Raw genomic sequence first — 15,294 nt, 5'->3', positions numbered from 1 at the left:
GAAATGTTTAAGAGGAAAATGTTTTAACTGCCATGCAATCAGACTGCCTGTAAGCAGTATATTCCGACCCTTAGAAAGTAGGGGAGATTTAATACAGCTCAAAATTTCGGAGGGTTTAGTTTCTTCACAGCTTCTGGGCAGCACTATTATTCTTTTCAAGGGCAAGACAATGAGCATTAGCTTCCATCAGAGGAGGAAGGATGGGATTTCAAATGGTACTATGGAGAAATGGTAAATGCTGCAGGGTGGGGATGGGGAAGCACTTGTCTTTCAGCTCTGTTATGTCAATGTGTTCTTCAGATGGTTATCAATAAAAATTGTTACTTAAATTTAAAGCTCCACATTTGGTGGGGTTTTTTTGTCCCCGCAGTCACAGGACTTTTTTTTTTTTTTTTTTAATCAGAGGCCTGGATAAAAGGTGAGAGGTAGATGGCAAGAACATCTGCACCCCTATGCAATGCCACCGGGGAGAGTCACACACAAAATAATTTATGGGTACTCCTCACAGGCCACCTGCACTCCTGCATCCTCTGCCAAAGCCCGCATCCCCCGATACGGGGAGGCACCTCTGCTGCCTGCCTTCCCGAGGCGGCGGCGGCAAAGCGGGAGAGGGGCAGGTTAATAAATCAATCGCTGTTCCACGCTCTGGCGGCGAGGCGGGGCGGAGGGGATGGAGCGGGGGCTCGGTCCCCCGGTGCCGCTCCCGCCGCGTTACATAAGGCGCAATTCCCGGCTCCCTCGGGCGGCGCAGGGGATGCGTGCTCCATGCAAATGCAGCCCCGCAGGAAGCTCGGGAGCCATTCCTCAGCCCCCGGCGGCGGGGCCGCGCTCCCCGCGGGCTCGGGCCGCCGCTCGGAGCCAGACACTGCGCCCATTACATAACAGCGCCCGCGCCTCCCCCGGCAGCGCCGCTCACATGCGCCGCGGTCACATGCCCAAACAGCTCCGAAAATCGCTGCCCGGGCAAAGGCGATTACAGCACCGGGGCCACTTTGAAAGGTGGAAGCCGGCGCCTTGCACTCGCCCGCATCCCCCCGGCACAGCGCGCTCCCCGCGGGAGCGGCCCCGGGGCACCGCTGGGACACGGCTGGGACACCGCTGGGGACACCGCTGGGACACGGCTGGGACACCGCTCTGCCCGTCCTGCTGCCAGGGCTCTCACCCAAATCACCTCCTGACACGTGTGGGGAGGGCTGGAGCCCCTCCTGTCCAACGCGGGGTCACCACACTGATCACTCACACAATCCCGGGATTGTTAGGGCTGGAAGGGACCTCTGGAGCTCGTCCAGTCCAACCCCCTGCCTTGGTGACACAGGAACGCGTCCAGGGTTTTGAAATGCCTCCAGTGTCATCTGGAGGGATTTTCTGCAAACAAGACAAGGTGGTACTTGATAATGGATATATAATATTGGCTGTTGGGGGTAAAACATGCTTCTCCCTGTGCCAAAGCCAGATGCCCTCCAGGCAAGGCGGTCCCTCCCAGTGTCACCGTCTGCAGGTTTGCGTGCCCACAGCTATGACAGATATAAACATTTGCACAGGTGTGACAGCCACGGATCTCAAGAGTGTGGGATGGCCCAGGTCTCCTAACCAACATCCATCTCGCTGCCTCGGAAGCTGGTAGCCCCCCCAGCCACGCTGGGCAGCAGTACCTGGGTGCCACAGGCACGTTTTTAGGGGAGGGGCTCCATAAAAGCTCTTCTGCTTTGTCTTGTTGGATCACCCCCTTGGGTTGCAGATTTTTGGAGCCACCTTGACCCAGAAATCCTCCTGCAGGAGAAGAGGCATTGCAAATCAAGTTGGCCAACACAGCAGGAAAAGTCTTTGGAGTCTGTACAACTCAAGAAGCAGCTTCTTTTGTGTATGCCAACATTTCAGCAAATTTCTAAAAGCATGTTTTTTCCAAGAGAAGCCAACTTCAGAACAAGAATTTACACAGTAAGCCAAGCTTAATAAATTATTTTTAAAATTTATATATATATATATATTTTTTTTTTTTTAATTTCATGCCATTTTTTCCCCCAACAAATCTCTCATTCACAAAGCCCAGGAGCACACTCCTTGATTTAGGGAGGAGAAGATGGGCACCCTGCCAACCTGCAAGGTTCTGCACTGTCATACGCAAAGTCCTGCTTCCACTTTCAGAGAGAACTTCTCTCAAGGTGAGTCACTCAGTCCTCTGGAGAGGAGCCCGAAATGGGAGTGAGCTTGTGCTACTTAAAAGTTCCCTGTGCTGCACTGACACGTGCCTGTGGTGGTGGTACCTCCCTGTGCAGCAAGCTCAGGGCAAGAGGCAACGCTGTGCTCAAGCAGCCTGGCAGGGGGAACCTCAGTTCCCTTCCTCTGTCCTTCAGCAACTCTCCTCACCACCAAAAAATCTAGAATTACCAAAGTTCTGGGCCTAAACACAGCGCTCACCGAGTCAGAAACAAACATTAGGGCAATATATCTGTTGACCACTCTCAGGGGAAAAAATAAAATAAAAAGAGAGCTTTCCCCAGGGTGGCTGTTGCTCAAGTCAGATGGGCAGTGGAACTTGTTTTAGCTGCACATGTGCTTTCCTAGCAGGAACGTGTGTGAAAGAGCCCCTTTGTGCAGGGCTGCAGCTGCCTGGTGCTGCTTTGCCACCTCCTGTGGCTCTGGAGGCCCCTGCTGGAAGATGGAGCTGGACAGGCACGGCATCGGCAGGGGCAAGAAAGCAGCCACTCTTCAGCTACAAAACCAAGAGTTGAGAATCATGCAGAAGAGGTTTGAGAAAACTCTTTTAATTTACTCTGATTTTACTACCTCACGGTTCTTGCAGGGGACAGAGCCCCCGCTGGCTCAATAGTAAAATCACACTGAATAGCTTAGCAGCAAAACAGACAGATAGTGATCAAAGTACTGAACTTAAGACACAGAAGCCATAAACTGTGGGGTAGATCAAAAGAGAACATCATTCCAGCAACATTTCCTTTCCTGCTCCCAAATAAAGTCTTTCTTCAGCTAAAAATCAGGAAAAAAATAGAGAAAAATTAAAAAGTGTGTGCAAAAATAGGAAAGAAAGTTTAAAGAGACAAAGGAATAATTTCTTTAGTTTCAGATTGTTTATAGTTTAAAAAATAGGTTAAATACATGATGAATTAAAGTATATATCAAATAGTTGATTTCTTGGGATTTTCAAAATTTTTTTTTGTTTTTTATTTTTTTAAAAAGGAAGTAAAAGACCTGCATTTAAAGTACCCAATGTGCTAGAATTTGCTACTGAGTTAAAACAAGCTCTTTCAGTATCGCATGTATGGAAATAATCCCTTTAATATAAACAGCTTCATCTAAGTCAAGTGGCTCCCTGCAGACCACACTGGGGACAGCAAACCCTTCTCAACACCCTGGCTGAGCATCAGGTGGGACTCCAGGAGGAGCCAGTTCAGATGCCACGTCCCAGCCCTGTGCCCACACACAGCCAGCACTGCTCTCACCTGATGCCCTGCACAGGCACAAATAGGAACCACTTTGCCCTGATTTCTGCAGTACAAATTATTCATTTCTGTCTAAGCACACCCCAACTCTAAGTAATCTCCTAAACTTGCTGCTCTCACTGATGTTTTGGGTTGTTTGGGGTTTTTTCTTCATGAAGACATTTCCCCACACAGAACAAAAGTCCAAACTCCAACAATAAAATCTGAGGTTTCCCAGGCATGATGTAATTTGCTGTAAGAATACTTAAATGGGAAGGAAAAGAAGAAATGGTTCAACTTCCATTTTTCAAACAGCCCCTTCTAATTCTTTTATGGTTGATTTTATTGTGAGAATTATCATTACTACAACAAAGTGCCAGCAACAACCAGGGCAAATTTAAGAAAGACTGTGACATATAACCAGAACAATCCTCTGTGCCATTCTGGGTGAATTTACTGACCAGCCCACACTATTGCTAGCAGTGAATTACCACTGTTAACATCCTCTGCCTACAAAAGCAACCTAGTTAAGTGGGTCTCCTTGCGAATTTAAGAATACTCAGGCTGCACAATCTATTCTCCAGGAACATTTTTTCAAAAATGTTAAAAAAAACTGTAAAAGAACTTCCCAACGATATGCAGGGCTTTCAGCATTTGTTTAAATGCAAAGATTTTCATTTTTAGAGAGCCACAGTCAAATATTTGTATATTTAGAAGAGTTTGGTTTCTTAAAATGCTGAACTGCACCCAGTAGAGCAGCCTGGGAGGAACCTTAGAGCTGGGAACCTCTAACTGGTCACAGCTGAGAAAACACCTGGTTCAAGGGAAGAAGCTTGTTGTTCTTCTGGAAGCAGTAAGGAGTCTTAAAACTGGAAGACCTGAGAGTCAAGATTATATAAATTACTTTTGCAGCAGAGACAGGCAGACTGGTATCTAGCCCTACTGGATGGAGGGCTAATGGGACACAAATGCTGCTGTAGACAGCTAAGGAGTCAAAAAATCAAGTTTTTTGCAAGAAAGAGGAGAAAAATAGTAAAAAAATAAGTGGGGGAAGGAAGGGTAGAAAGCTTGCAGGAAAAAGGAATTTAAGGAGACTTTGCTGGTGTAACTGCTCAGTAATTGGGGGCAAAATGTTTTGAACAAGTCTGCCAAAATAAATTTTCAGAGTGACAAGGCCCTGTCCCCAGCCCTCAGTGATGGGTCTGTACCTGGAGTTACCAACAATGGTCCCACCCTGTTGAGCACATTTCCCTGTGCCCCAGCTGAGGGCCAGCAGTGCCTCTCACTGGCACCCCTGGCAGCAAAAAGGATGCCCTCATGGGAGCTCTGAGTATTCTGGTCTTTTTCCCACAAACTCCAGAGGTCAGGTAACCATAAATGAACCTGGCTTTTATTTCAGTAAATAAACCCATGCATAATTCAACAAAGCATACTTCAAACTCTGGGATTTGTACAATAAAATCGGAAGAACAGACACTTTAAAGACTCAGAGAAATCCCAAATAAACTATTTGTAATTTAAAATCTCATGATTTTCAAGCCAAATCTCGTGATTTGTTTGTGGCCTGACTCAGGGTTTTCAGTGCTTGGGGCTGGCAACTCTGACTAAGCAGGGATATGAAATAAGAGCGAGAGTGACTGCCTGCCAGGCTTCTGTTTTCCTGGGACAGAAGACAAAGCAGCTCTGACAATTCCAGCTGGCAATACCATCCAGGCACTCCTCCAAGGCCAAACATGCTGGGTAAAATCCTCATCAGACCAAAAAGAAAAAAAAAAAAAAAATCCTATCAGAAGCAGTAACTGTGGTTGCTTAATAGCTGTTTTCCGAAGTTCAATATAGCATATATTTTATTTTTCTTGAAAAGGGGGAGAAGGGGAGATAGGCCACATTACAGACTAATCCCTTGCCAGATGTCATTAGTGATGAAGTCCCTTAGAAATTACATCAGTTTGAAACTAATCAGAAAACAGTGAGTTTCCATTTCCTCCTCCTGCCTGGCTAGACGGAGACCTCAGGATCAGCTTTCATCTGCAGCCTGGAATCAGCCCTCCTCTGCGTCTTGCTTGGTGTGGCAGGGGTGTTAAGCAAGTAATTGCAACCATTAAAAAGAAAAATAGCTCACTCTCTCCTGCTCCCTGTCCCTGTCAAATACCAGCTCCTTCATTAGGCTCCCTGGGAGCTGTCTCAGCACTCTGCAGGAGATTCTCCCTGCTCCTGGTGGAGGTAGGTGCATCCAGCTGTGGCACACATCTCCAGCCACCACCCCTGCGTGCTCCTGGTTATGCCAAACCAGCAACTGTCCCCTCTCTCCTGATGAGCCCAAGTGTCCCCTCACACCTGGTATCTGGTAAGACAGCCTGGGCAGGGAGTGGAATCTAATTTTCACCCCTCTGTGATGCCCAGCCCCCCCTCTACTTGCTCACAGGGTGATGGATGAGGAGCAGAAGCACAGAAAGAGGTCGAGTAGAAGGGCCTTGAAGTTGTTACTGCTTTTGCTGTCCCTAGTAAGCATGCCCCATCCTGGTATCTGAAAGGGATTTATCTTTAATTCTTTGTTCTTGGACTGACTAAACCAAAACAATATCATAAACTGATGTTTCCTGTAGAAACTCAGTGCCTGAAACACATTTCTGGATCGTAAATCTTGGACTAGAGCAGTTTATGTAATGCCACCTATTCATGCTGCCCTAAGTAACCATAACTAACCATTCCATTATAATGAGTCCATTATCCCCTGCTTTATTGTATTTTCTCTTAAAACAGAGATCAAAGATTTGGATCTAGTGGCATCATACCGATTTCATTTTTACTACTGGCTCCCTAGGTCTATCATAAATATTCATTGGCCATCCTTAATATAAGGCATTGAATTCTGCTCACTGCTATCTCTGGTGCGACTGCAAAGTACAAACAGGATTGTTGCTCAAACATATTAAATAAAGCAGCAGCAAATTTGTGACAGTCAACAACAACAGCAACAACAACAACAGAAAAAAAAACCACCTGGAAAACAAAAGAACCCTTTTCCCCTTCCAAGGAAATTCAGAACCAAAGGAGACATTTTCTCTCGCCCCCTCCTTGACTACTGCAGACATTTGACTGCTGTGGGAATTGAGCCATGCAGCAGCAGCAGCAGCTGACCTGCTCCCACAGACAGGAGACGTTTCTGAAAAGTCCACAGTTGCCACACTGTGGTCTCTGCGATACTGCAGCACTCTCTGTGCTTCCCAGTAAGAATTATAACCCTTACCTGGCAGTGGTACTGAAACTGCTCATAAATGTGGCCTTTTCTTATAGGAATTAATTCTGAAAAGGGAGTGGGAAGCGTGTGGGGAGAAATATCTTCCAGAATAATAGTCCGGAAAAAGGTTTATGTAGTTTTATTCTCCTAACTCCCAAAAAACCCTGCAACCACCCCAAACTTCATGGAATTTCAACTTCTAGATGTACTGAAGTCTTTAGTGAAATTCATCTCACCTGTACTCAAAACAATAACAAAAGAAAATCTAATTGCTGTTGTTCACAAAAAGGATCCTGATCAGTTCCATGAATATTGTACCTGAGTAAGGTGAGATGAATCATCCTCAGAGCTCTAACAGTTTCATTTATTAAACAGCTCTCTTCTCTTGCACTCTTTTCTAATTTGTTTTTAACAAATAGAAATATCAATATAGAAGGATGTCAAGCAGTTTGCAGGCAGTTAAGATTTTTGTGCTGGTTTGCTCTTCTTAAGATCACATCCATAGGAAGGAGTTAATGTGAAATAAGATGGGCAAACCCCCTATGTCCCATATACAGTGTAAAGGGGGAATCCCAGAGCAGAAATCGGTCATTTGAAGCTCAGAGCAAGGAGCAGGCTACTCCAGTTTTATTGGTTTGGTTGATGCTGTTTAAATCAGTAACTACAAAAAATATTTTACAGCATCAGATGCTCCTTTAGAGGAGAGATGACATATGTAAGAAGGGCAGATGATACAAGTTCCAAAATAATTTATCAATCAGGATTTGGGGCTTAATATTTCTGAAAGAAAACTGGATAACAACATACCATATTCTTAAAATTTGATAAATATGAGTCTCTCTGCTGAGAGACTACAGTTTTTTGGATGAAATGTGTTAACAACCATGTGTTTTTACAGCCTGGGCATCCTGCCATTAGATTAGTTTGTGACTTGAAGAACATAGAAACAAAGGAAAAATAACCAAGGTTTTGGAAGAAAAAAGAGTAAGTGTCAGAGGGTAGTGAACACCACTGCTCACTGAACTATCACCTGAAACAGAAGTACCTTTAGGTCTCTGGAGATACTTTATTTGCATCATGGCGAGTTAACAATTATGCATATGAAAGAGAGGGCAGAATCATGACTGCAATGTAGTTAGGTCTGTGTTCACTGCCCCTGCAGCAGATTAAACTGCTCCTGCCTTTCACTAGATCAGGACCTGCACTTTGTTCAGTGTCAGGAGGGCTGTCTCCTGAATTACCTGTCCTTGATACATGACTTTGAGTTTAAAGTTCTTGTCCAGCTCAACAAGAGCAATGCACTCTGCCTGAAACTACCCATGGCACATACCCCTGTAAGCACCTCACAACTGGCCCAAGCACAGTGGCTCTGAACAGGCTTCTGAAGGTGACACAAGCAGTGACAGTCCAAAGCTGGAGCAAATCTCTAGGGCCTGTAAAATTTTTTTACAGAAAAAAAAAAATCCCCTTAAAAATAAGTCACACTTTTCATATATCAAGTTCTCACATGTTTTTGCATCAGCAACAAATGTGCATGATTGAAAATCCAACAGAATATCTAGGGGCTGTCCAGCAGTGTTGTCCTTCAGTCCAGAACAATGCATATCACAGGAGGGATAAGGGGTACCCCAAAGTTGAGAGATGCTAATTCAGAATATTCTGGTTGATGCTGCCTGTCACAGCCCCAGAAATGTGCAGCAATAACAACACAACGGTGGCTGATGGCCCGAGGCTCTGAGCACTGTGGCTGACAACACCTGGCTAGAACAAACAACACCATCACATGCCTCCTGGTATCCTTTTGCTTAATTATCCCAGCTTGAAGCCTAGAGGGGGAAAAGTGAAACTGTGCTCATTTGTTTTTCTGTAGGTTTTCTCTCTTTTGTAAAATGTCAGTGCGTGGGTCTAATGAGAAATTACCACTCTTGAAGGTTCTGACCACATCCAGTGTTTAGTCTTGCATGTCTGAAAGCTCTGGTGCTCCTGCCACTGCAATTACTGGCTCAGAGGATTCAGGGCAATAGCAAAGCCTGAATCCTCTGCTGCAACAAATTCCTGGAGGCTTTGGTTCTGCAGCTGATCACCACCTTCACACAAAGCACCAGGACCAGGGGTTTGTCCCACTTGTGTTTGACTTTTCACTCACCATTTAACTCCCATGACAAAGCCACAACAGCAGTTTTTAGACCATACCAGAAGTGCTGGTCACAATCAGACTGGCACTGCTGGAGATAACCAAACATTCTTCCTCCCTTCACCTCCAGTTCCCCTCTGTGAACTGGCTTCCTAAGGAGGGAATTTTTAATGCAGGATTCTGCAAAAGTGTCTTTTATCATCTAAAAGAGATGACTGTTTTTTAAAAAAAAATTCAGTACAAACAGCACTGAGTGTACATGTTCTCCTGTGGTGTTTCTGACCCTCTATCACCTTGCAGGCACACTGAGCTTAGTGAGGAGAATGGCCTGTTGACAACAGGGAAAACCAGGCCAGTGCACAGGTATTTTTATACATCAGCACAAATAAAACTGAGCAGAAACAGGGAAAAATTAAAAATAATTCTTCAAAATGCCTGCAGTGCCACTGACCCAAAATGTGAGTAGTAACACAAATAAAGGAATTTGGATCCTGGTCTCCCATTTAAAATAAGCATCCTTTTGAGGTTTGATACATTCAGCAAGCAACACATTTTCAAAATTATTCTCTTTTTCCTCCTCTTTTTTTTTTTTTAACCTACAAATGCTGTTTATCTGAATGCTGCCTAATTTGCACATGCAAATAAGATCAAATGATCTTGAAAAGATGAGGCTATAGAATAGAATGCAGTTTAAATTGAGAATGTCTGTGATTCAACTGAGCTGCAATGTTGGGACACTTTAGTGGCTCCCAACAAAATCTCTTGGCTTCTAAAACCCATTGAGGCCATTTACCCCAGCAGAAAAAGACCTGCAGCTCCCACTGGCTTCAGCTTGAGTGGTAGATCAATATAATAATAAACTGGCACTATTGCTTTTGACAAACTCACTGGAGTTTTGTCAACAGCTCTGCATGAAAAGATTCAGTTCTTCCAGCACAAAATGACCAAGAGCCAGCAGTGGTCATATCTGGGACCACATCTTACAGGAATAAAATACATTTGTATTTCCACCAAAGCTGTACTGTACTGGTTTTTTTCACATGTGTATTTGGTGGTGTTCCTGCAAACAAAGGGGAGAGGACAGCTAACATTTCATAGCTTACATTTGATGTCTAAAGTTGAATGCAGAAACATTAACCCTGCAAAACAAAAGGCCACAAAGCTACTTCCATGATTTTAAATCATGAACTTGTGCAAATGTCTAAGAGAAAACCAACATTTTTCATGAGTTTTTCCAAAAAAGGCAAAAAGCACAGCTACTTATTTCTGACAATTAAGCAGCTTACAGAGTCTTTGTTCTACTGACACTTAAAAATGCAGTTTTCAATTATTTATACTGAAGTTCAACACCTAAAAGAGGAAGAAAAAGTATAAAGTGTATGCTCTGCAACACAGGCACCCACCCCTTCCTAGAGGGTTCCATCTATTTACAGCAGTGTTTCTCAGAGAAGCTGCCTTAGGGAGGGGCACACAGGCCTGTATTCTGGCACATTCTCTAGCACCCTATCATCCATTAGCACAACTGACCAGATGTAGTATGTACATGGTAGCAGAGGATATTTTCTCCCCAGGGGTGCTGACCTGATTTATGAACAGGTGAGAAATCAGAAGGTTGTCCATACCCAAGGCATTGCCATGTCAACAGGTGGACTGACACAAGAAGTCGCCATCTGGGCACCATTAGGTCAAGAGTTCAACAGCTTCATCCAATTCACTGAGGAGGGTTTAATTTAAGCATCTGAATCCTCTTTGAAGATGCTGGGCCACCCTTCCTGGCCCACCAGCTCTGTTGTATGAACTGGCACCTTAAGCAGGGCAGCAAGGTAATGCTAAGTTTTAAACTGCTCCAATCATTTGCAAAGTGAGCACACATCAGTCTACATGTCTCAGGTGCTTTTGGAAATGTTACTCAGATTCAAACTGAGATGTATAAATAGGTCTAGAGGCAACATGCTCAAAGAAATTAAACTGATATCAAGCACTACAGTGAAACACAAAAAGATATGCCTAAATAAATTCAAAAATCCCAGTTCAAGATCCTTCAGGTTTTGGAAAATGGGTATAAAAATGGCCAGCGATTCTAAACCCAAATGTAGTTGAGGCGGATCTAGTCCAAGCACAGTTCTTTCTGTCCCTCCTGCTTTCTTTCTCAAATAGTCAGTCTGAAACAAGCTTTAGATAAATACATTTAAATACTACAGTAGCTTTCTGAACCGGCAATGTGAGCTCCCTCCACACACTGCTTTCCCCAAGTGTTTTAACTCTGTTTTGGAAGAGAGGGGCTGTAGATCAGGTTTCACTCCTGTTAGTGACCTAATCAATACAAACAGGGCTAGGATTCAATGCAGAACTCCCAGGAGACTGCAATAATCACCCACACTTACTTATGAAAGCAAATCAATGTCCAAGGGGTTTTATGTGTCATTTATATACCTTAAATTAAACTTCTCAAATTAAACTTTGATTCCCAGCACGATTACATGCTGTGGTGCTAAGCAAGACAAGGCGCAAGTGAGTGCTGCCTCCAAGGCTGACTGCAAGGAAATCCAAGGATGTGGAGCCAGGAGAGCACGAGAGACCTGAAACTCACCACCAAGGGGAGGTGCGACCATAGAGTTCACGCAGTGTATATAGGAATAGGTATAAAATCAGTGAAATAAGCCCCTACTTCTATTTTGCCTCCTGTTCATTCAGCAAATGACATAGGCTACCTTCTTGTGGTCAAATGAAGGACAAAGACAGTAGAAAGTGCTCAGTGGTAGGAATTAACATGAAGAGAGAGGAGGAAGTTTTATTTCATGATTTCATCCTTCTTTCTCACTGTGGGGAAGTCTGCAGAAACTGGAGGTTTACCATTTCTGTCAAGTTTATAACAGAAAATACAATTTGATAGATGATTAGCAAACTCAGGCTTCCTGTCAAAATGTCCCACATCCCTCAGTAGCTTTGTTCTGGTTATGACCATTATGTGTGTACTACTTCTTTTTTTTTTTTTTTTAAATCTGCATACCATGGTTGAATAACTTTGCAGGCAGTGAGATCACAGCTCAAAAAAAGATGGGAAACACGCACATGAGGCTATTCATTGTGCTATTTTTAGTGTTCTGAAGTCCATGGCATTGAACAATGACTCATAAGAGTAGCAAGCCAGAGAAGCACTTGCAAAGCATATCCAAGCTTGTTTATTCATGTATTTGTTTGCACTGATTCATCACATTGCTCAGTGTAAAACCAGTGGGACTCCAGAGGAAGCACAGGGGAGAAACTCTGTTTAGAAGGAGCTTCTCCACCCACCATGCACCCCTGAGCTGATGGAGGTCACATGAGGGATTTGGGAATACACCTCCTTTACCCACTCCTGAGAAGCAGAGCCCTTACAGACCTATGGAGTACATTCCCTCTGATGGGAATTCGCTCCCTTAACTCTGTCTCCCTTTATCAGCACCCACAACAGGGTACAAGGAGAAACTAAAAGAAGCAAATTTTCTTGCTTGTTTCAAGTCCTACATTAAAAGTGTTGCCTTTTTTCCTCCCCTGTAGTCCTTACAGGAGGTTAATTTATGGTGCATCTATGAAATTCTTTTGGAGAGGTTTGGCAAAGGTCAGTTACAAAAGCAAATTATTTTTCCCATGTGATGCAGTGCTGTTATGCACCCATAATGCTATTAGAATAAATGTGAATGATAATAAAGAATAGTAATATCTGCTTCCCCTGTGAAATTCTTTTTGTGACATTTAAAAAGAATTTGTCTGCCCAGGCCTAACTACAGTTTTCTTTGAGGAGGAGGTGAAGATGGGGTTGGTTTCCTCTACTTACACTGGTTATTTTTGCACAGGGCAGATCTGATGTCAGCACTGAGAGATTGGATGATAGCTCCATGATTCATATTTTGGAGTGAATAATGCTGAAAGGATTTGGGGAATACCCAGAAATACGGATAAGAGGAAACTACACAGAAGACACTGGGATCAGGCTCAGAAAGAGCAGGGACAGCTGACATCTACATCTGAATCTGCCTACTGATAGCCAAAGGAACAGGCAAAATGAAAGAGTCATTTGAAAGACTTGGTTTTGCAAGAGAAAACTGGGCAATGAGGGGAAAGAGGAATGCAAGAAATAATTAGACACTTGCAGAGTACAGACTATGTCACTTCTTCCCAAAACTGGCAGCTCTGCTTAAACATTGCAGATTTCCTTTCACACATTTGCGAGCATGAAAAAGTGTGTGGAGTACAAAAGTCTGGCACCACAGGCAGCAGGGAAAAACTGTACAATTGCAATTAAAAAGACCTATATATCTGTTGATTTTGTGGTAAAGTCGGGTGTGACAAATGAAGAACAATCACCAGAAACAGAGACTATCCAATGTATAATAATTAAACTTAGTAATACTTGCTACTGCTCCTTCATTTCATCTTGCTTGCCTTGACTCTTACCAAGTCCCTCACACAAAACTATGTAAGGCAGAGAGTTTCTTTTGTTTCAAACCAGCTTCCTACCTTACCACACTGTTCCTAAGACACCAGGTTATCTCTAAAACATGCAAAAAATTGCAATAATGTTAGATTCTGTTATTAATACTGTACTGTTAGTTCTATATTTAATATTAAAGTGGTAGCAGTACCTCTTCTGCAAAGTTGGTTTTCTTGTCAAGCATTTCTCGTAAAGTTTGAAGGATTTTAATGCAGAGCTTTTCCTCTTTCTCCATTAGCTTCTTTGTGTGATTAATCAACCTGAAAGTGAAATATTAAAACTCAAAGAGCATTTCACATTGTTGCTAAGCCATACTACAATTTCTTTATGTAAAAATTGTCCATCACTATATTTTTCCTCAAGGAAAGGGAATAAAAGTGGTCAAGAGAAATCATAATTAAAAAGGAAATGGGATTTTCAAGGTGTTGGGATATTTTTGTGTCAATTTGCATATTGTACTGCCCATACAGAAGGCACAATTCTACATCCACTTTTTATGAGGGCTTCCAGATTAAGATCCAGACTTGCTATTTCATCTTTCCTTTATTTAAAGGTAATTTATTTTAACCATTTTAACCATTATTATTTTAACCATTAACCAAAAGGTAACCAGGATTCACCATGCATCTTGCATACTTTAAAAGCTACAACCTTTACACCTTCCAACTTCTATGATGGTTGTAATATATTTATGATATAATTAAAATGGTATTCAGCCAAAAGGATTTCCAAAAAACCTTACATGGAAGTGTTCAGAAATACAGACATTTGGATGAAGCATAATTGTTGTATACATTCACACAACCACTTGACAAGCCAGAAAACAAGGTCCATTTCTGTCTCCAGCTATGACTGTGACAGGAGTTTGGATGTCAGTCAGCTGAAGCCGACACCAGAAGCAGCCTTTCTGTCTTTGTGCAGAACAGATCTGTGCACAGGTCCTTGCACTGGTTCACACATTGTTGGAGAAATGTTTGTGAAAATAAGAAGGGAGGAAGTCTGAAGGCCTTGGACAGGTTTTGGGGTTTTTTTTTTGCATTTTGATGCTGGCTTCAAATAGGAGTTTGGACAGACAACATCGGTTGGGATAATCTCAAAACTGAATTTATTTTTTTTTTAATTTTTCCAAACATATAAAGTATATTGTTACAATGCTACCTCTGCAGAATATGCAAATAACCGAGGAATCAGGAGAGCTGCCAAATGCATTCATTTCCCCCAAGTTATCTCTGTTTAAATTATAGTTTCTCAAGGGCAGGGAGGGCATCTCACTTGAGAACTAATAAAAAATTTGCAAGACTCTATTCCAATGCACAGACTGCAAATAAAACATCTAATAATTCAAGACCAGACAGGGGTCCCTGTGAAATGTATTTTCAAAAAGCTGTTGGCAGTTTAAAATTAAAATATCAATTTGCTGTACCAAAAAAAAAATCCAACAAAAAACCCACAAGCATTGAGCAGCCCACTGCTTCATTATAAATTCTTGAAAATTCTGCAATGGAAAAATCTATGTTTCTGTTGTAGATTTGTCGAAATATAACAGCAAAAGTAGCCCATTGAAAATACAGAAGTAGGTTGAGCCTGCCACAATTTTAACAAGCCACTAACATCCCATTTCTAGCAGGTAAGGCAAGCAACCTCTCTCTCTCTGTGCTCTCCAGACAACAAAACTGCTAAGAAATATAAAATACAGAGCAAAAGGCCTCACTTTAAGCTTTCAACAGTGAACTTGGACACCTGCATCCTCACGTTTCTGTTGAAAACCAGAGGTAAGTGGTTTTGAAAATGTTAAAACCCTGCCATCTTTTGCAAAGAAGCAAATAGGCCCCTCTGCATGCCACTTACTTGGACATGAAAGCTCCACATCTTATTCTGGCATCGCTGCCCTCAGGGAACAGGAGCTCTGGGCTGTGCAGCACATCAACCAGCACCGAGAATTCAGCTTGCATCATGGGCGTGAATTGCTGCTCCAAGGAGGACACCACGTCCTGGGGAAGACAGGAGA

At 43.0% G+C, this 15,294-nt stretch overlaps 1 protein-coding gene across 1 annotated transcript in view; it reads right to left on the bottom strand.

The window, feature by feature from the left end:
* The window catches only part of LOC131592968 (inositol 1,4,5-trisphosphate receptor type 2-like), a 241,875-nt gene that overhangs the window by 98,425 nt on the left and 128,156 nt on the right, over window positions 1–15,294 (bottom strand). The window contains exons 36-37 of the mRNA XM_058864988.1: window positions 15,135–15,277; window positions 13,438–13,546 (exon numbers count right to left, since the gene is read on the bottom strand). Coding sequence (XP_058720971.1) covers window positions 13,438–13,546; window positions 15,135–15,277 — 252 coding nt within the window. The remainder of the gene's footprint in view (window positions 1–13,437; window positions 13,547–15,134; window positions 15,278–15,294) is intronic.

The sequence above is a fragment of the Poecile atricapillus genome, chromosome Z (assembly GCF_030490865.1).
Source record: "Poecile atricapillus isolate bPoeAtr1 chromosome Z, bPoeAtr1.hap1, whole genome shotgun sequence".
Classification (NCBI taxonomy): Eukaryota; Metazoa; Chordata; class Aves; order Passeriformes; family Paridae; genus Poecile; species Poecile atricapillus.
The sequence above is the reverse complement of the archived record's forward strand: the minus strand, read 5'-3'. Positions and strand labels throughout refer to the sequence as shown.